General features: G+C 46.3%; 1 protein-coding gene across 1 annotated transcript in view; it reads left to right on the forward strand.

Annotated features, from left to right (window-relative positions):
* The window catches only part of ptprk (protein tyrosine phosphatase receptor type K), a 148,783-nt gene extending 126,874 nt beyond the window's left edge, over positions 1-21,909 (forward strand). The window contains exons 20-29 of the mRNA XM_056294136.1: positions 857-973; positions 1,373-1,527; positions 1,716-1,851; positions 6,197-6,346; positions 8,043-8,216; positions 12,270-12,401; positions 14,075-14,200; positions 15,108-15,271; positions 16,796-16,931; positions 18,240-21,909. Coding sequence (XP_056150111.1) covers positions 857-973; positions 1,373-1,527; positions 1,716-1,851; positions 6,197-6,346; positions 8,043-8,216; positions 12,270-12,401; positions 14,075-14,200; positions 15,108-15,271; positions 16,796-16,931; positions 18,240-18,293 — 1,344 coding nt within the window. The 3' untranslated portion in view covers positions 18,294-21,909. The remainder of the gene's footprint in view (positions 1-856; positions 974-1,372; positions 1,528-1,715; positions 1,852-6,196; positions 6,347-8,042; positions 8,217-12,269; positions 12,402-14,074; positions 14,201-15,107; positions 15,272-16,795; positions 16,932-18,239) is intronic.
* Positions 21,910-22,426: the final 517 nt, after the last annotated feature.

The raw sequence follows: 22,426 nt of genomic DNA on the forward strand, positions 1-22,426 counted from the left end.
ACTTTGTTGGTGTAGTCCCGAATCACAGTGAAGTCTAAGAAGGTTTTACATTCACATTACATTGTCCAGCACAGATATATAGGGAAAATGACAATCTCCTAAACCCACTGTCCTTCTCCACTTCATTGCAGTGTGAAAAATGTCCCAATATTGTTTTACGTCAAGAAAAAAATAGAGAAGAAATGCCTGCTTTAATGTATATTTTGATATTTTAATAGTTTTATCATATAAGCTAGTGTCTCCCCCCCCCCCCAATGATTATTTGGGAAGGGACAATTTACATTAGTCAACATTCGAACAAGTGTAAATGTACCCGAGTTAACCAAGAGGCTAGTTTACATCGACAGTCCCTTTGCTTGATGTTGTTAGGCATCCTAGGATAAAATAGTACAAATATACTTTCTTCAAATATTTTGGCTAGTTTCTTTGCTAATGATTTTGCAATATTTTGCAAAGATGTAGTCAATTTTGTCATCCACTTTCCCTCTCTCTTGCCAGTTTAGCCTTTTCCCATGTGGCCTAATTTATCTGCAGATGGTATGCTAATCAGCCCGCACCATCGTTTAGCGAGTTCTACCAACTTTTGGGGGAGCCATTAGCTACTTTCCTCCCAGAAAAGTTAGTGATACCGCAGGTTTAGAGACATTGTGCTAATTGCATAACTTTACATTTTAAAGGTTCCAACCCTTTCATCTCAAATGGATTGTTTATGGTTACATAATGAAACAGCTTTACCAACACGTGGTTGTTAGTGTGGTGCAGGGTCTCTGCTTATCTGCTGTAATGATATTCAGGTGTATCTGGGGAACAGTATTGCGGCATTAATCACGTGATGTTCTGTGATGTTTTTCAACAGGTTAAGTGCTACAAATATTGGCCGGATGATGCCGAGGTGTACGGAGATTTCAAGGTGACTTTTGTGGAAGTGGAACCTCTGGCCGAGTATGTGGTCCGGACTTTTACTTTGGAGAGGGTGAGTTAATATCGCAGTACTTCTTGACATGGATCACAAGGAAAATCTGGCTGATCAAGATTAAGAATTTCTGTGTGTCTGGCAGATTGAAACTCATTACTATTTTGTTGCTATCCGCTACCAAAACTGGCAGTAATAACATAGTGTGAACTCTAATTACAAACGACGAGTAATTACAAACCACACATAATTTCAGTTTTACAGATATGAAGGTGGGTGTTTCGTTTGTTTTTTAGTTTTCATGGGAAGTCAGTGAATTGTCACAAGTTCTTCATGCGTAACTAAAAAATGTGTCTTTGTTCATGCGTTGCGCTGCTGTGGGCCGGGGGAAACGATATTTCGTGAGATGACAAATAAATGTTCCTGATTCCTGACAAAAGAGTTTGTTTCTTCCCTCAGCGTGGATTCAACGAGGTGCGTGAGGTCAAGCAGTTCCACTTTACCGGCTGGCCTGATCATGGAGTTCCCTATCACGCCACGGGACTACTTTCCTTTATCCGCAGAGTCAAGATCTCCAATCCACCCTCTGCGGGGCCTATAGTGGTTCACTGCAGGTATGTATTCACACAGTTACATAGTGTTTCACCCATAATAAGCATGCCCATAGTTATCACACATGTAGAGAACATTCAAGGAACCCTGAGTTGGATCTGGAGTGACATACTGTAGATTACAGACAGCAGACTGTGCTGAAACCGACATGCTTATTTAGACTCTTTCTCTACCCGTTCTCTCTCTGCAGTGCTGGAGCAGGACGTACAGGCTGTTTCATCGTCATTGATATCATGCTGGACATGGCTGAGAGAGAAGGAGTGGTGGACATCTACAACTGCGTGAAAGCCCTACGCTCCAGGAGGATCAACATGGTACAGACTGAGGTGACTACATTACCCATCATCCATCCACATCAACATCACCATCACCGATACACTATCAACCACCATACTGAACCATCATCATGGTACAAACTGAGGTGATTGCCACCTACCATCCAGTGTACGTCAGTTAAAACTCACAGTATCCATCAAAGACTCACACACCCTAACCTCACACAACAATGTTCAACCACGAGCATGGCATCTACCATAACCATACCATCAGCATTTTATAATCTTGTCATTAACCATTCATCTCATCTAACAGTCATCCTTTCATTAACATGTCCCATCATCAATACTTAAACAAACTAAACAAGCTTAAATGTGAGCTTTACTTGTAAATTATCTAATCTATGACACTGATGTGGCATGTTGATGAAGAGGCTCACAGTGAAGTGATGGCTATGGCTACACTCTTCTTGTATATTCAAAGGCAGCAGTAAGAAAACCCAAATTGTTGAGATCACAAGTTAACCCCTGAAATGAACTGGATCACACATATTCAGCAGCACAGTTGTGTAGTGAAGAGAGTCTGGGTCCAGGTCCAGAGTTTGGATGTTTTCCCTGTGTTCGCATCCGTTTAGATGTCAGATACAATGTCCTGACCAAGGCGCTGGCCTCAGAATTTGAGAGTAGGTCCCCTGGCTACCCACTCCTTTTTATAGTTGTAGGAATCTCCACATGGGTAATCATGGGTAGTTTTTTTTTTTATTTTTTTTATTTTATACCTTTATTGGATCGCGACAGTGGAAGCAGACAAATGGGAGAGCGAAAGAGAGGGAGGTTACTTGCAACAAGGGTCGCTGGCTGGATTCGAACCGACAACGTTGCCCTGTAACGATTTGGCTATGGAGGCGCCCCCCCCCCCATATGCGTATTAGTAAAGAATTTCTTGTTCCAAGCGATGGAGGTGAATGACTAATGCACCCCTCCCTCAAACCAAATACTGAGGTGCATCTCCAACAAAGCTGACTAGGGCTCACTATTGGAGGACTGCAGATATCTGATCCAAATCTCTGGCACCGTATGAGTGGAGAGTTACTTTATGAAGATCAAGCCTTAGCTGTGTACATATTCAAACGCACAGACTGTTTCAGCCTTTTTGATTGGCAGAGAATAGAATACACACACACACAGCAGTGCACACCGGCCTCTCCTGCACATCGCTGTCAGTCCTTTCTAAGTTTAAATAGAAATTGAGATTCATTTGCTTGTCATGAAAGAGTGGAATGGGCCTCATGCAAGAATAGAGGTTACTCATTTCTTTCAGATTTGTTCTCGTGAGCTCACTGAGTAAGACAAATCAAGGTTGAATTCACAAAATGCTCTCAGCTGCTCCAGTGTGTTCTTCCATGTTACGTGACTGTTAAGTGTCACTTGTTCCTAAACTGACTGCGTGCCAAAAAGCCTTCACTTAGCATATATTTAACATCAGAAAGACAGTGACCCTGTTGGCACAACTAATTTTGAGTGTCATATGCAAAAAAGGGAGGGAACTGTTTGGATTAAGCTGAGCATCTGATCAGATGCCCTCTTAAGAAAATGGATTATAATGAAAATGATCATTGTAGCTAGCAGCCATACCAACATGGACCCTGCTTGTGCTGAATGGCAGAAGAGCTAAGCAGGCGAGGGCTTGTCTAGGACTTGGATGAGAGACCTCCTAGGAAAACTAAGTTGCTGCTGTAAGTGCTGTTGGTGGGCCAGTAGGGGGCAGTTTTCCCTCTGGTCCTAATAAACAAATCCCAGTGACATTGTGCTGTAGGAGATGCCGTCGTTCAGATGACAAAAGGTCCTGACTCACTATGGTCCTTAAAAGATCTCACGGCACCTATTGCAAAGAGTAGGGGGTCCCCCGGTGTCCTGGCAAAATTCCCACCCTGGCCCTCTCCATCTGGCCACCTAATCATCCCCTGTATGATTGGCTCAATGATTTCCTCCCTCTCAACCTCAAGCTGATGTGTGATGAGCGTTCTGGCGCAAAATGGCTGTTGTGCATCACCCAGGTGGGTGCTACACGTTGGTGGTGGTTGAGGTCAGTTTCCCTCCCTTCACTGTGAAGCACTTTGGGTATCACGATAAAGTGCTGGTCAATTGTGTCTGTAGGGATGACCAACCAAGCCGGCGGCAACACGGGGATTCGAACTGGTGATCCCCATGTTGGTAAGGCAACGGAATAGACCTTTACACTACCTGGACGCCCAGCACAGAATTTATTTTGAAACAAAACACCAAATATCTTTGTGCAGGCATGCAAACTTGACCCCTTTCAGCAAAATTCACCCTTTTGAATCCAAAACGGGTCACCTCTGTGACTCGTGAAGATCCCCTGAGAAATACTGGGGGTGTCAGGAGCCTCCCCACTCAAAGCGACTTCCGTAGAAAGACAACGGAGCGCGAACATCTGATACTCTAGACACGCCTTTGGATACATCGACTGTCAACAAAAGGCGGCAGCCAATCAGTTCGCCTGTCGCAGTACAGCCAGTGGCGCCCCCAGAAATGTTTCATCGGGGTGGCCAAATGGGGCCACTGAAAATCTTGGGGTGGCACACCAAAACCAAAAGCCATGACTGAATTTCGGGAATTCTATGCTGCTGTTGTAGTATACTGTATAGGCTAGTTGAAAACTGTCAATATGAGAGTCAAGAAAAATATACATTATTGATTTAAATGAACAGCACCTAATGTAAAATATCAGATAGAAGCATATTATGCATTATCAGAAGCATATTCTGCATATGCGACTCGTGGCTGGGGGGGCCAGCGGGGGGGCCAGGGATAGTATCAGGGTGGCCCTGGCCACCCCTTGGGGGCGCCACTGAGTACAGCGCAAGCCCAGACCGTCGGTCTGAGACCTGCGGTGTGGGAAAAAGCCGAAACGAAATTGCCACAGTGGCGCATGCCAGCCATGAAACTACAGAGAAGATGTGAACTGAAAACCGAAAAATACCCGCTGGTCGGAAAGCCCGAGGTAAAAGATCAAACTGGAGGAAACAAGAATTGTTAGCAAGCTAGCGAACATTGTTATGGGAGGATGTCAGGTACGGGGAGGTGGATTGACACTCTGTGAGAATATCCAGTCAGCAGGAACCACTGACAAACGCCAACGGCAGCAGTCTGCTAGAAAAGCGATGGCAGCAGAGCAAGTATGGCTGCCAACCATCTGGCGGTGCTCAGGAGCGTAAAAGGCAGACAGCTGAAGAGGGCAAGGCCGAGGCATGTGGCGTACGGCGAAACAGCGAAAGCAGGCCCTTGAGACAATGGTCCAGGCCAAGAAGAAAATATAAGGACGGACCCCTCTAGCCCTGTCCCCACCCCCACCAGTCCTAAAGCATTGGGTACTCGCTCACATTCACATCTGCAGGTTTTTCTTTTCACATGTTAGCATGGTTTCTGGCACAGAGCGGATATGGTGGGGCTGCCCGTTGTTAATTTTCTTTGTAAATGTGAGCGTATCGTATATCATATATCATATTTCATATGTAAAGGTGCATTTGCACTTCATAAATTAATACTTTGTACTTCGTTTTGCTCAATCTTGGAATTCTGTTAGCTTGTGACCAGCACCAGAGTAATCCTAAAAGACATATGAAATGAGCATTTAGTAGCTTATTTAAAAAAAAACTCCAGGGGGCATACCCCCTGACACCCCCCCCCCCAGTGGGTCTGTGTTTTTCTCTGCTCGCATATCCTTCTCACGTTTTTCACCTTAAACCAGTTTGCATGTCTGTTATATTTATGAGTAGGTTGATTATATTGATTTATATTATGTTTTTCTGTATTCAGACTATATTATATTATATTATATTATATATGTATTCAGGCTAGACTCAGCGGTAAATGATTTACATTCGCTTTTCTAGTGAAGTGATTTAGCAGAATGGCTGTTGTGTATATTTGTGTACAATTACCTTTAAATTTTGACCTTACCAACAAACGAATCCAAAGTAAGAGAACATTTTGTAAACGCCACAAGATGTATGAAGTTTCTCTGCCTTCCTTGAGAGCAGATGTGTCAAAATGAGTGGTTGTTGTATGAGGCCCAGTGTAAATAACATTCTTAATGACTCGTAGACGAGATGTGAAAACATTTCACAACAATATTTTTGATTTTGAATTTTTGACAAATTCTTCCTGCTCAGTCGAATGAATTGGAAGTAGCATGGACATAAAGCCAGTGTACACGCTAACACCACCCCATGGCTCCATCACCATCTCCCATCACCAGTCACCTTTAACACCCCGATGCTCGCTTTTGAATTGATGGTGTAATGTGTGGTCAGCTGTGGGTCTGTGCGTGGTATGTGTGTGATTACTCGTTTTCATCACCTGTACTTCTTAGGAGCAGTATATTTTCATCCATGATGCCATACTAGAAGCCTGTCTGTGCGGGGAGACAGCCATACCGGTCTGTGAGTTCAAAGCTGCCTTCTATGAGCTGATCCGCATCGACTCCCAGACCAACTCGTCACATCTGAAGGATGAGTTCCAGGTGAGTTTCTGACCTTAACCTAGACTCCCAACCCACCGTGTAACCCCGGCTACATGGAGGAAACCGCTATCTGACAATCCAGGTTTTTTTTTTTTTTTTTTGGCAAGAAATGTCACTGATTTTAATCGTCAGGATTGACATGGCTTTAGGGCCCTCTATGGACCCACCATGACCCAGAATCAGGAAAACACTGTCCTAGACTTTTATCTTGAAGGCAAAGTCGAGGATTCTGTTGAATCCTAGAACAGTTTAGGACCACTAGCTAGCTAACTAGTTAAGCCAACTCTCTCTTTCGCTCTGAGAGGGACGTGGTTTGTGGGCTTGTGTTTTTTTCAGCTTTATTAGCCTCTTGTCTTTTTTTGGGGGGGGGGGGTCTCTTTGTGTGGTGTTTCTTTAATGTATCGCGGTGGTGGGTATTAAGTGTTTTTAGTTGTTTAAGCAGTGAAAGAGGCAGAAAGTGGTTGTTTGGCCGAGGAGTGGGCCTGGTAGCCCAGGGGGCTACCATGGCCACCATGGCTGGAGGATTAAGAGTTGGAGGAGGAGAGGAGTTGACACTACGCAATGGGATCAGGTTTGTGGCAGGTAACAACGATACGGTGGAGGAAGTGCTTCTTGCTGTTGGCGAACGGGCACGCTGTGGTCATATTGGCTGTGCTTCTAGGATGAACACAGCAGTGGCGGTGTTCTTGAAGAAGTAGTTTGTTGATGAGTGGGATTTATGTCAAAGGGGTTTTGATAGCTGTCTCGCCATTGTCGGCACCGGCAGTGGGAGTTGTCGTTTCAAACGTGCCGCCTTTCATTAGGGATGAGGCTTTGAGTCGTCTCTCTTGGATGTAAAAGTCAGCGGTGCCGGCGCGCCCGCAGGTGAAGCGCACACAGCAGCTGGAAGTGCATGTGATGTATCGGCCCTAACGGTGGGCCTAGTGGGGCGATACCATCCAGTGCTGAGCGAGAGGGAGGCGGAAAGGAGGCGCAGGTGGAAGAGTCAGAATCAGAGTACTTTATTCATTCCTGAGGGTAAACTGGGTAAGAGGTTGATGCTCTTTCTGAACAGCAGAATGAGCGAGCAGGTGAAAGGACCGGGGACAAAGCAGGTAGACAGGAATGTTGATGAGGAGTTGGGAGAGGGAGACTGGCAGACTGTTGAAGGGAGGGGCAGAGGGAGGAAAGCAGGACAGGAGAGGTAGAGGTCAGGATGATGGTAGAAAGGTTAGTCTGGAGGGTCAGGGGGGGGGGCAGCAGTAAGGCAGGGCAGCCAGGGGGGGATGAACTGACAGAAGGGTCAGGAGGGGAGTCAGATGGTAAGGACCACTAAGATTGCTGTGTTGTGTCAGAGGCACCTGCTAGTCAGGTTGAGCAGGGGGTTAATTCAGTGGGAGGCTTGACTGTATGTTCCTAATGGTGGGTGTGATCACTATGTATGTAACCATACATAGCAACCATAAAACTGAACAGCGTGTAGCGACGGTGGTGAGGGTCTGATGGCGGTGGTTGGTGTATGTGTGTGCACGTGGGTGTTGTGTGGGTGTGAGTAAGAGTGTGTGGGTTTGTGAGGTGTAGGTTGTATGTTAGGTTTCCAAGTATGTAAATAGTTTGTGTTTTATGAGGCGGCTGTTTATTAAAGAACACCAAAAGTCAAAGTCTCTCTCTCTCTCTCTCCTCCCTTCTCTCTCTCCTCCCTTCTCTCGCTCTGCAGACGTTAAACTCAGTGACCCCCCAGCCACAGCCAGAAGACTGCAGCATCGCTCTGTTGCCTAGGAACCAGGAGAAAAACCGCTTTATGGATGGCCTTCCACCTGACAGATGTCTGCCCTTCCTCATTACAATAGATGGAGAAAGTAGCAACTACATCAACGCTGCTCTGATGGATGTAAGTCTGTACAGACACATATACAACAATGCTATGCTTTGAATATGAATGAATGTATTGGGATAGCTGGCATCTTATTTTTCAATGACTCCATGCATCAGTAAAAACACATGTGTCACCTTTGGTATATTCCTCGCATGCATTAAGTTAAAAAAAGATGGATCTGATTTGAGATTTTTTGATAAATGATTTAGGAGGGTGCACACAAATGTAGGTTACATCTATACAGATATGTGTACAATGAAATATCGGTACATTTACATGTAAACACACACACACACACACACACACACACACAAATATATACAGTGGCTTCAGAAAGTATTCAGACCCCTTCACTTTTTGCACACTTTATTACATTGAAGATTTAATTTTAAATGGGTAAAAAAATTCTAAAACATGTTTTTAGAATTTTTTTGCAAATTTATTAAAAATCAAAATCTGAAATCTCTCATTTACAGAGATATTCAGACCCTTTGCTTGTGGCACTCCAAATTGTGGTCAGGTGCAACCTTTTCTTTAATTATTCTTGACATGTGTCTAGAACTTGATTGGAGTCCACCTGTGGCGAATTGAATTGATTGCACGTAGTTTCGAAAGGCACATAACTATATATACAAGGTCCCACAATTCACACTGCATGTCAGGCCAAAAACCCAAGCTGTGACGTCCAATGAACTCTCTGTACACCTTCACAATAAAATTGTGTCAAGGCATAGATCAGGGCACGGGTATAAAACCGTTCCTAAAGCTTTGAGTGTTCCCAGGAGCACAGTGGCCTCAATAATTGTGAAATGGAAGAAGTTTGGAACCACCAGGACTCTTAACTAGTTTGCTGTTCGGCCAAACTGAGTAACCCGGCAAGAAGGTCCGTTGTCAGGGAGGTGACGAAGAACCCAACGGTCATTCTAACAGAGCTTTGAAGCCGTCTGCAGAGGTGGGAGAACCTGCCAGAAGGATGACCATCTCAGCAGCACTCCACCAACCAGGTCTTTATGGTAGAATGGCTAGATGGAGGCCATTCTTGAGTGAAAGGCATATGACAGCCTGCTTGGAGTTTGCCAAATGGCATTTAAAGGTGTCTGAGAGCATGAGGAAAAATATTCTCTGGTCTGATGAGACAGAAATTGAACTCTTTGGGCAGAACTCCAAGCACTATGTCTGGCGAGCACCAGCACTGCTCGTCACCTGGCTAATACCATCCCTATGGTGGAGCTTGGTGGGGCAGCGTCATGCTATAGGGGTGCTTCTCAAGAGCAGGGACAGGGAGACTGGTCAGAATTGAGGGAAGGATCAATGCAGCCACATGCAGAAAGGTCCTTGAAGAAAACCTGCTCCAGAGTGACGCGACCTCAGATGGGTGATGGTTACCCTTCAGCACAACAATGACCTGACACATATTACAGCCAAGCTTCGGGACAAGTCACTGAGTGTCCTTCAGTGGCCCTGCCAAAGCTCAGACTTGAACCTCATTAAACATATGTCGGGAAACCTGGAGATGGCAGTTGAGATGCTTCCCGTCCAATCTGACAGAGCTTGAGAAGATCTGCTAGGAAGAATGGGATAGACTGCCCAAGGCAAGGTGTGCAAAGCTTGTAGAGACTTACCCAAGAAGACTCGAAGCTGTAATCACTGCCAAAGGGGCTTCTACAAAATACTGAATTAAGGGTCTGAATACTTATATAAAGGAGATTTAAGTTTTTGATGAATTTGCAGAAATTTCTAAACATGTTCTCACTTTATCATTGAGTTATTGGGTGTAGATTGATGGGCAAAAATGGCAATTTTATCCATTCAAAATTAAATCTACAACACAAAAGTGTGCAAAAAGCGAAGGGGTCTGAATACTTTCTGAAGCCACTCTGTGTATATATGCACACAAACATGCGGTACACACACCCCTCCCTGTTTGTGTTATGCTGTGTTTGTGGTTTTCAGCAGCAGAAGGCTAGAGACAAATCCAGGCTCTGAAAAAAAACCGCTACCTTCTCTGGCCACCAGCGAATCCCTGAACAACCAACTGAAAATTAAGCAGTCCCTGAGAAGTTGTCAGGCTGTTTTAGACAGACCACGTGCAATGTCTCAGTATGCTGCCCATGTGGCTGAACGTAGATGGCAAAGGGATTTGCCACATAAAGATATAGGCTACGGTCACACGTGCGAATGCAGGCGAAATTCGTCTTTTGTTGTGCTGAATGTGGGCAGTGCAGGATGTGATGCGCGTGGAAATCAGTTTGCTGGTTTTTAGTCCGTTCGAGTGGTTGTGGTTGTCGGTCGCACATGAGCTGTCGTTGGTTTTGCGACAAGAAAATGTACACTGAAGTCCAGAGAAAGATAACATTTTTCACTTAGTTGTCTCACTTTTACACGTTATCATAGTTTTATGGACAAATACGGAGGAAGAACATTGGTGTACAAATTATATTTGTGTCCCGTGAAAATATGAATTGATGTTATTAATACATTTTCCATTTATTTACACGTTCGGTGCCTGTCTCCCGACTCACTGCCAGTCAGGCAGCATCTCTCTTGTGGGGCAAGTTGTAGTTTTTCACGGACAATGTCGCACAATACCGGCTGGGTAGACACGGCAACAACGTCTCCTCGGTCCTGGCTCACCAAGAAAACTACAGCCAAGTGGAGTCAACCACTTTGCTATTGGTTGAGGCTGCGGATTCACCGGTCAAAGTTCACCAAAGTTGAACTCCACGCGAAGCGAAGACTCAAATTTCACCCCCTTCGCTCGCATAGAACGGAAGTGAACGGGAGGCGAATAGTTGCCAGTGTTAATTTCAGGCATGTGTGACCATAGCCTTACCATGGACGAACGAGCAGATGACAATATCCGTTCATCTCAGCATCCGCTGCTGATTCCTTAATGACATTTCAGTACAAGTTAACTGTACGGGGGTGGTGTGGGAGGTGACATCGCAAGTTGTGAGGGGAGTTGAACCTCAAAATGTTGTGAGTAGACGCTATGGGCTCAGTCTGTGGTGTTACCGGGACATCTCAGAGCAAGCTGATTTTGTAAGATCAGAGGTTATATCTGAAATCAAATAGAATGAAAAAGGTACCTGTTGGCTACTAAAACCTGGTTAACCAAATAGGAGTACCAGTCAAATCCAGTACTCAACTGCTGCCCCCTCTTTGAATAAGACAAAAATCATGATGATAACACTCCAAGACATTTTATAAAGACATATACTTACCTTTGGCCTCTCTCTAACCAAGCTGTCAGAAGAGTTCCAGGTAAAGGGATTTTAATTCAAATGTCTGATACTGGATTTGTTTCATGGCTTCAGTGTCTTTCTGCCGCCAGGTTCATGTACAGCCACAAGTACCCTAAACCCGAACCCCCGACCCTCATCCCTCATGTCAGTTTTGTTTCTGTCCCACTGTCATTGAGATCATTACAACCATGTCACACATGAGAACGGACGTATTCTTTCAAGGTGACCTGGGCTCAGTTCGCTATCAATTCATTTAATTGAGAAGAGTAAGGTAAATCACTTATTACTTGTTGTTGTTAATGGACGGTAAATGGGGAAAACTTGAGAAATTTAAAACGTCCCAAAAGTCAGACTTTTGACTGTGGGAAAGAGTCAACTTGCTAAGTGAGCAGAATTGAAAGGGAATTGACCCCCCACTCGTGAGAAATATACATGCACACGTTTGATTGAACTATGTTCCATGTAAACACCATACGTACGTGGAGCCGAAGCGGTAGCGTGAGTGCAATCCCTCCATCCTCACCTTTAACTGACTCGTTGCATGGCAGTGACCTCACATCACACCACAGCTTAGTGTGCTTCCTTTGCATCCTACAAGTGCAAAGTGTCCCACTTTGTCCCTGTGTGTATGTGTGTGTGTGTGTGTGTGATAGAGATATACACTTGTCATAAAACAACCCCCCCTCCCTCACTGTTTGGATTCCACATCCCATCTACTAAGTCTTAGTGCTAGGTTCAAAATATATGAAATGTGGGTAGAAATGCATGCCTCTATGGGTATCGAGGAAGTCACATCGATTGCTGTTTTCCCGCTCCCCTACAGAGTTACCGACAGCCTGCTGCATTCATCGTTACCCAGCATCCTCTGCCTAACACCGTCAAGGACTTCTGGCGTCTGGTTTACGACTACGGATGCACCAGTCTGGTGATGCTGAATGAGATTGACCTGGCCCAGGTGCTTCACTTATATTGTATAATGTATTTGTTTACCTGTCGTATTCTCACCTCCACACATAAGTACACTTATACTTCCTGTTTAGAAACATCTGTTGTTTAAGAGGCGCAGTGCATGTTCCTGGGTGACGATAAATAAGATTTACCTGCCGTAGATATTTACACTCAAGCAGATATTTTACATGGAAAAGCTTCTTCCATCCATGTTACAGCTCAACACTGGCAGGAATGACAGGGGTCTGCCACACCAATGAAAGTGCAGTAGAGAGCTAAACTCAGCAGAAGAAGAGTGAGACAGAGAGAGTTCCCACCCCGCTTCCCGTGTGGGAAGATGGCGGTGGAAAATCACGTTGGCGGCGGCCTCACCCAGTACCGTCCATGCAGTGTCTTTGTCCACATCTGCGTCTGTTTGTCTTCGTTTGATGGCTGGGATAGCTTGTTCTGCTGCGTCCTGTGGGCCCAGGGACCATGGCCCTGCCTGGAGCTGCGCCTTAAGAGGTAACACCGAGGACGGTCAGACAGGACACGGCAGCGGGGCAGGCTAAGCTAACTGCTAGCCCATGCAGACTGGCAGTTCTGATAACAGAGGGCGGTCAGACAGGACACAGAAGCGGGGCAGGCTAAGCTAACTGCTAGCCCATGCAGACTGGCAGTTCTGATAACACAGAGGGTGGTCAGACAGGACACAGAAGCGGGGCAGGCTAAGCTAACTGCTAGCCCACGCAGACTGGCAGTTCTGATAACAGAGGGCGGTCAGACAGGACACAGAAGCGGGGCAGGCTAAGCTAACTGCTAGCCCATGCAGACTGGCAGTTCTGATAACACAGAGGGCGGTCAGACAGGACACAGAAGCGGGGCAGGCTAAGCTAACTGCTAGCCAATGCAAACCAGCAGTTCCGACAACACCGAGGGCAGTCGGGCGGTGGCCTCACCTGACATTGACTTTTTTTAATGTTGTCGTGTGGAGTGTGGGGAGTGGTTTCGAAGATGTCCGGCTGGGAGAGCTGGCGTTGGATCGGCTGAGGTAGCCTGGTCTGCTGCATGCTGTGGGCCCAAGGACCACGGCGCCCGAAGAGCAAACACCGAGGGTGGTCTGACAGGACGTGGAAGCGGGGCAGGCTAAGTTAACTGCTAGCCCATGCAGACCGGCAGTTCCGACAGTCATCCTGGCTGGTGTTTGTTCCCCTGGACAGCAATTTATTTATTTATTTATTTTGAGACGTATTAGTTTGGATATATGTGTTCTTGTAGTTCTTGTAGTTTTTGGGTGTGTTTTTGTCTTTGTGTTGCACTGCTGTGGGCTTTGTGTTGCAGTGCTGTGGGCTGGGGGAAACGATGTGTCGTTTCATTTCATGTGCGCAAGTGCATGAAATGAAACGACAAATAAACAAGTGTTTGTGGTTCTAAGAGATAGATAAGTAGAAGTGAAGAATGCAGTGTGTTTATACAGACATCAGCATGAATACTAGTCTTGTGTGACTACCAATGTTTCTGAGAATGTTTCTGGAGAAGATGTTGTTTTAGAGACCAGCTATTTATTCATTTATCCCTGATTCTCTTTCTCTCGCAGTGCAGTGTGGCCTGTACTATCTACCTTCCCTAGGGGGACTAACAAAGTGTGTTTCATCTTGGTCTACGTGCTCTCTAAACATCTATCTCTGTCTGTCTGTCCAGGGTTGTCCCCAGTACTGGCCGGAGGAGGGCATGTTACGTTATGGTCCGGTCCAGGTGGAGTGTATGTCTTGTTCTATGGACTGTGATGTGATCAGTAGACTCTTCAGGGTCTGCAACCTCACCAGGGTTAGTACTCTTTAAATGCTGTCTGCTTATGTTGTTATGTTATGTTTTGTACAGGCCGTGGTGCAGTGGTTAGCGCAGTCGCCTCACAGCAAGAAGGTCCTGGGTTCGAGCCCCGGGGTAGTCCAACCTTGGTGGGTCATCCCAGGTCATCCTTTGTGTGGAGTTTGCATGTTCTCCCCGTGTCTGCGTGGGTTTCCTCCGGGTGCTCCGGTTTCCTCCCACAGTCCACAGACATGTAGGTCAGGTGAATCGGCCATACTAAATTGTCCCTAGGTGTGAATGTGGTTGTGTGAATGTGTGTGTGTGTGGGCCTTGTGATGGTCTGGCGGCCTGTCCAGGGTGTTTCCCCGCCTACCGCCCAATGACTGCTGGGATAGGCTCCAGCATCCCCGCGACCCTGAGAGCAGGATAAGTGGTTTGGATAATGGATGGATGGATGTTTTGTACATGTACAGCAAATTGTGTTACACTGATGTTGCTACAAGCCTCTCCGTATACATGTTGACATTGTTGGTCCATGCTGTTTCACCATTTTGCAAGATTGTGTTGACAGCTGAGGCAGCCAAATATGCTTTTCGGCATACTTGACATCATGACAGGCCAACTGAGCCATAACAGACGTATCTGTAGTCTGCAGTCTGCAGGTAGTTGTTTTGTCCGGGGGTCTGTAATGGGAAAGGGACAGGCTCGTTTTCCCACTGATGTCCTCATTTCTTTGCACTTGCATGGTGGAAAAAAAAGTGTTGATGAATTTCCTGTTAGAGGAAAAGAAATGTCAGGCTTTGTTTGTTTCAGACGTTTTTGCTGGAGATGAGAGGTTCTGCAAGTGACCCGGTACTCCTCTACTACCCAGTCATGTCGTTTTGTTGAAACTGTGTGTATGTGTGTGTGTGTGTGTTTGTTTCAGCCCCAGGAAGGCTACCTGATGGTGCGTCAGTTCCAGTATCTCGGCTGGGCAGGACACAGAGAAGTCCCAGCCTCCAAGCGTTCCTTCCTCAAACTCATCCTCCAGGTTGACCAGTGGCAGCGTGAGGGAGAGGAGGGCGAAGGGAGAACTATAGTTCATTGCTTGTGAGTATAAACACAAACGCACATAAAAGCACTCCCAGGCAAACTCACATGCACGTCTCAAAATATGTAAATGTGCACATTCTCTATTTTATCTCCTGCGGTGTCCTCGTACCACTGTTCCCAAATGTGGCGGCACAGTGGTTAGCGCAGTTGCTTCACAGCAAGAAGGTCCTGGTTTCGAACCCAAGGGTAGTCCAACCTTGGGGGTCGTCCCGGGTCGTCCTCTGTGTGCAGTTTGCATGTTTTCCCCGTGTCTGCGTGGGTTTCCTCCGGGTGCTCCGGTTTCCTCCCACAGTCCAAAGACATGTAGGTCAGGTGAATCGGCCGTACTGAATTGTCCCTAGGTGTGTGTGTGTGTGTGTGTGTGTGTGTGTGTGTGTGTGTGTGTGTGTGTGTGTGTGTGTGTGTGTGTGTGTGTGTGGACCCTGTGATGGCCTAGTGGCCTGTCAAGGGTGTCTCCCCACCTGCCGCCCAATGACTGCTGGGATAGGCTCCAGCATCCTGGTGACCCTGAGTGCAGGATAAGCGGTTTGGATGGATGGATGGATGGATGGATGGATGTTCCCAAATGCAACCTGAGGTTCTGGAAGAAATTCTGGGGAAAAAAGGCAATTTGGACAGTTCTGATCTCTATTTATCTATATGTATAGATTTATCTATCTATCTATCTATCTATCTATCTATCTATCTATCTATCTATACTATCTAGCTATGTATGTACATATGTATATATATAGATAGATAGATAGATAGATAGATAGATAGATAGATAGATAGAAAGATAGAAAGATAGAAATATGGATATAGATATATATGAATACCATGTATGTAGACTGTAGCAACCAGTGTTGTGGGGACAACTTTTTATTTGAGGAGTGATGGCTACTTTAGGTTTAGTGGGTTTAGTGGTTAGTTGCATTAGGATTGTTACGGTATGTTTTTGTGTACACTCCCTGTATGTATTGTGTGGTTGTGTGTTTACTGTTATCTTTAAGCACACCCCAAAAAAAAAAAAAAATTCCGAAACAACTGTGAAGTTGACATGGCAACAAGTTATTGAATACTGAATGTCTTGGTAAGTTTGGCCGCATGCTTCTGGGTAGTCGTTGGAATATCTTGCTGCAGCTTCTGCGGCAGGTGTACCGGCTGTCTGGGGCGGTGCCCGTGTTTTAACTTATGAACACATCCTGCCACAATTCATCCACATAACCTGTAGTCTAACCTATCTCTAATCTACCTTTGTATACCTTTCATTCCTGTTACTTTTTCTGTGTGATTGTGTTTCGTAGTATTTGTACTGTACAGTAGAGTATTACATGCCGGCAGCGTTGTGCGCCGGATGGTAAAAGCCTCTCATGAAATACCAAGTAAGACATGCTCATTTGTTTAAATAGCTCTCCATTCTGTGTGTTTGGGCGTGTGTGCGCCGCCTGCTTGCTTGCATATGGGTGTGTGTGTGTGTGTGTGTGTGTGTGTGTGTGTGTGTGTGTGTGTGTGTGTGTGTGTGTGTGTGTGTGTTCATAGGAATGGTGGAGGGCGTAGTGGAGTGTTCTGTGCCAGCAGCATTGTGTGCGAGATGGCCAAGAGACAGAGTGTGGTCGATGTCTTCCACGCCGTGAAGAGCCTGAGGAACAGCAAACCCAACATGGTAGACACTCCGGTGAGTGAGAGAGGGGAGGGGCTAGTCAGTAAGAGAGGGGAGGGGCTAGTCAGTAAGAGAGAGGAGGGGCTAGTCAGTAAGAGAGGTGAGGGGCTAGTCAGTAAGAGAGGTGAGGGGCTAGTCAGTAAGAGGGGAGGGGCTAGTCAGTAAGAGGGGAGGGGCTAGTCAGTAAGAGAGGGGAGGGGCTAGTCAGTAAGAGAGGGGAGGGGCTAGTCAGTAAGAGAGGTGAGGGGCTAGTCAGTAAGAGAGGTGAGGGGCTAGTCAGTAAGAGAGGTGAGGGGCTAGTCAGTAAGAGGGGAGGGGCTAGTCAGTAAGCGAGGGGAGGGGCTAGTCAGTAAGAGAGGGGAGGGGCTAGTCAGTAAGAGAGGGGAGGGGCTAGTCAGTAAGAGAGGTGAGGGGCTAGTCAGTAAGAGAGGTGAGGGGCTAGTCAGTAAGAGGGGAGGGGCTAGTCAGTAAGCGAGGGGAGGGGCTAGTCAGTAAGCGAGGGGAGGGGCTAGTCAGTAAGAGAGGTGAGGGGCTAGTCAGTAAGAGAGAGGAGGGCTAGTCAGTAAGCGAGGGGAGGGGCTAGTCAGTAAGTGAGGGGAGGGGCTAGTCAGTAAGAGAGGGGAGGGGCTAGTCGAGGTGAAAGACACGGGCAGAATGAGGTGGAATTTGCTCTAAAATGCTGCGTCTCTCTGAGGACTTTTAAACAATGGCGAGAGGGGGGGGCGTCTGGGTAGCATGGCGGTCCATTTATGTGTCCTGGTCGCTGCACTAGCAAGCACCTCGTCTGGTCGGTCGGGGCGCCTCTTTGGGGGGGGGGGGACTGGGGGGAATAGCGTGATCCTCCAGCACGATACATCCCCCTGGTGAAACTCCTCACTGTCAGGTGAAAAGAAGCGGCTGGCGACTCCACATGTATGGGAGGAGGCATGTGGTAGTCTGCAGCCCTCCCCGGATCAGCAGAGGGGGGCGGAGCAGAGACCGGGACGGCTCAGAGAGTGGGGTAAATTGGGGAAGAAAAGGGGGAAATAAAATAAAAACAATGGAGGGAGAGAAAATAAACTTAAAAGGACAGTTCTTTTGCATGAAATCTCACTAAATCGATCTTAATAATAATAAAATGGGACGAGCTGAAGTTGCAGTAAATGTGCTGCACCTCACCCGAATACAGGACACATCATGAAGTCATACGTCACTTCATAACTCAAGTAAAATGAGCATAAAGCCAAAATATGTCACCAATTTATTAAGATTTCTATGATTACTCATGTTGTGTGTGTCTGTGTGTGTGTCTGTGTGTGTGTGTGTGTGTGTGTGTGTCTACAGGAGCAGTATCGTTTCTGCTACGATCTAGCGCTGGAGTTCATCGAGACCTCCTAAGAAGAGGGGGAGTGGAGGAGGACAGGAAGAGTGCTCTTTTCAGCCTCCCGTTTCGTGTAATGTTTTGCTTTTGCTTGATGTTCCAGCGCCCCTCTGTGGTGGCTGTTTTGTAGCATCCATTTTGCGTCCCTCCTATTCATAAGAGTGAGCGGGTTCAGTGGGAGATGCCAAATGGGCAAAAGTGAAATCGACTAAAGTCCCCTCAGATAACGTCAGTAAATTGAAACTTTTACCTCTAAGACTTCCAACAGGAAGTGTGATGGAGAGAAGAGAAGTGGGAGAATAATTTCTGTACATTTTTTTTTTTTTTTGAGTGCCATCCAGCCCCGGTGTGTTTCGGGCTCCAGAGACTGTGGGCCCGGGCCATGATTAAACTCCAAGCCTCGCGTTGCCACAGCTGCAGTACTCAACATGAGGCGTAGATGGCGGCCTTGCTCTAGCAAGCTCAAAGTGTCGCTCGAGAGAGAGAGAATATTGCATTTTAGTTTTTCATCACACGCCTCTCTCAACACTTAACGGTGATCCCTCGTTACCTGATAAAGTGCTGAAGTTTTTGGGACACCTCGTTACGGCAAACGTTTAATATTCGCTGCCATCACGTCATACCGGAGAACGGGGCCCCACAACATGGGCTCAAACCTGCACAAATTCTTTTAATGGCTCTTTTTTTCCGCTCCAGACACCAGCGATGTACTCTTCACCCGACGTTTTGCTCATGTCGGTAGTCAGTGAGTCGTGGAAAACAAACATTGGACACTGAGACAGAAGTTACTAGTATTTTCTGAAGCTCCTTTAGTATTGGTTACAGCAGATGGGTGGGGTCCTGAGGAGACGGTCGCATGATGCGAGGGACACGGTAGTAACACGGGTTGGTGTCTAAGATAATGTGGAGGCAGCATGTACAGTGGAAAACAGTACAGCTGAAATACCAGGGGTATTATTGATAACTGTGGGCAGCAAAGTTGATAAACTTGGTCTGCTCTTAGAAAGCATCAGTGCATCTTAACATGTGCACTGGGACTTAAAAACAGAAGTTAGATGTAGGATTTCAGCTAAAACGGACACGAGTTATAAAAATGGTTACCACGGTCAGTGCTGGTGAACGGCTCTAGTCGGCCACTTCCTGTCGGCTGATTTCATTTCCTCTTCCTCTCTTTTCAAACGTAACTTACCTGCCTACCGGAAGAGAGATCTTAAGCCTTATGACGCCCTTCCTCGAACCCCCCCCCCCCCCCCCCAGATGTACTAACCCCCGCCACAATGAACCCATTAGAACACCAGGGACGCTGTTCGGCCCAAACGACTGCGCCTGGGCTCTTCCTGCAAAACGACTTCAGCCGCCGATGGTTTACACATGCGAAACCGCGATGATCTGTGTGCTCGAACCCGCGCTCTCTTCAGTGCTGCTGCAGAAGTAAATCCGGGGTTGCATTTTAAACCCCGCTTCAGCACGTGGGCTTGTTGTATCCAGCGCCACCGGGTTATAATGAGCTTGAGCGTGCTCGTTTCCGGGGCCGTGCCCGGTGCTCTTGCAGTCCAGCCGGTTCCGACCGCTGCAGGTCCTTCCAAATTCAAACAGCACCGGTAGACTTCCTGTGTGGGCAGACGTGTCCTTTCCGTTTTAGAAAGAGAGAAGGAAAGCTGGCCCCCCGAGCAGACGAGTGGGCTTACGTTTCAGATCAGGATGGAATCGAAAGGGAACCGATCCCAGACCTTGTTTGTTTATGTTGCACTGATGGCCGCCATGTTTCTCATGTTGTTATTTTGTAGTGGATGTTTATGTCATAAGCCAAAGACTTTGTGTAAATATGTCTATACGGATGAAGCACATTGTTTGTATTTATTGTTTTGTTTACTTGCGTCACGTATAAGAACAATCATTCGTCATTCTGTGTTTACTCTACCACCAGCGTTTCTTAAACTGCATGGGTTGGGACGCAAAATGGCTCGCCGGCGTGCTCCCGGCGGGGCCCCCCCGCAAAGCAGAGGTACTAGAATGTGTCCGTGAGGCCGAGTCCCCCCTTTGACCCGGTTTTGGGGGAATCCTCGCCGAGAAGGAGCGCTAGCGTGGTCTCGTCGAGCCCGGCCTTCCGAGGGTTAGAGGCTTCACATTTACCAAGTTTGGGTCCATGCAGAAACCGTTTGAAGACCCCCCCCCCCCCCGATCCAAGCTGTACATTAAGGTGTTAGATGTAGTTTTTTGAATATGTAGGTGGACTTCAGTAGTAGTACCTTGTTTTTGCTTAGGAATCTCTGTGATGTTATCGTGGTTTATTTGTGTAAAAAAAACAAAACAAACATCATTTCCTCTGCTCGCGGACAAGTCGAACCTCGGGTTTCGGCCCCAGAAGGGCGGCGTCGGTGCATTTTACATGCACGGAGTAATCCGAACGATGGCTCCCATCCCATTTTCGAGGTCCTCTATGGGACGAGCTGTTTTGTCTGTATCCTCACGTCCTGCTCGCCAGTATCCCCGAATACAGATGCTGACTGGTGATGCAGGCACCACGGGGGGGGGGGGGGGTACGCAGGGGTATGAATAGCATTTTCTTGTGCCTAATGGTTTGAATTTCCTTGTTGATATAATGCATTTAACAGCATTTTAACTGAATTTTAGACTGCAAGCAGGGCTTGGCAAAAAAAAAGAAAAGAAAAGAAAAAAAAAGGCTTTCTCATAGAGGATTAAGGTTTCAAATACGTTTGGGACCGCAATTGGTGTTTGGCTGAGCAGAACAAGGTTTTACAGAATTACTGAACACCGGAAGTGTTTCTGTTGTACGCAGGCTGGCTCTAAAAAGTCATTATGTAAATAAAATGACAGAGGTTGTTTTACAGTCAGAACACAAGTGGTTCTGCTGTAAGTTTTTTTTTTATATATATATACATATATATACATATATATATATAAATGGACTATCACTGATAAACTCATAGGCTCTTAAGAGCAGTAGACATTTTGCTGTTTGGACAGAATGAGAAAACATGTTTTGGATGAAACATCAGAGATTTGTACCTCTGGACCACGAGAGACTTTACTTCAGGTAGAGCCTCACATGAGCCCGGTCCTTGTTGAAGTTGAGGTTTCACTGCAGACTCATCTTCAGAGGGTTGGGCCGTCTGCAGGCCCATCACGGTTCTGTTGTTTTTCTCTGCACATTTCCAGTCAGACCCCAAGAGGAAAGAAGGTTTAAGGCATCATTTTTAAGGCCACAGTGGGTAGTTCATATGGACTAGCGTCCTTTCAGAGAGGAGTGAGATTTTTTCCAAACTGTACAAAAGGGAAAATGGCCAAGTACTTGTCGGCCATAATGTCCATCAGCATTGCTTCATGGAGTTGAGCCCTGGTCCAAAGTGAAGCAGTACAAGGAGATCATATCATCCAAAATTATTACGAACATCCATTTGTAAACTACAGATTTAAGGGGGAAGTGTGTGTGGGGTTACCCACCGTACTTCTTATTTAACAAAATGGCCGCAAAGAATAATGACGTCAGTGAAGCCGGTGTTGTGATGGGAGGCCAGTCTGAATAAAATGTTGATATTCATGGTTCATAACTATTCTTGTCTGTAATGTTTGGCTTCTTTGCTGTATTAAAGAGAAGTTCTTTAATTAAAACGCTTCTGCGTTTGTTTGGCCGAGCTCGTTGTGTGTCAGGAGAAGTGAAAAGCTAGCTGCCCTCAGCTAGAAAGCTAGCTTGATGTATCGACAAGTCTAGACGGAGATAAATGAAGCGGGCAAAGCCACAGGACAGCCCTGCATTGTTCTTCTCCATCTGGGTGTTAACTCATTCATTTCCTGGTTCGCTTTTAAAGGGGTTTGACCAAATAGGCCCCAAAAACTCACCATAAATAGACAAAATACAAATACAACCTGGCCCCAAAACTGATTCACAGTAAAAACATGATATGGGTGTCAATTCAGTGTGTGTAAATATGTAGGTATGTATGTATACTTGCATTTGTATGTGTGTGTTTTATCCTATTTGTGAAGCACTGTGTAACTTTTATTTAAAAGTGCTATATAAATTGTTATAATAATTATCAAGTATTAATCCAGCCCAACCCGCTAATCTGCCTGGTTACCGCAGAGGACGTCCGGCTATGCCAGCATGAATCTAGCAGTCCACATCACA

This window comes from Lampris incognitus, chromosome 15, assembly GCF_029633865.1.
Source record: "Lampris incognitus isolate fLamInc1 chromosome 15, fLamInc1.hap2, whole genome shotgun sequence".
NCBI classification, from domain to species: domain Eukaryota; kingdom Metazoa; phylum Chordata; class Actinopteri; order Lampriformes; family Lampridae; genus Lampris; species Lampris incognitus.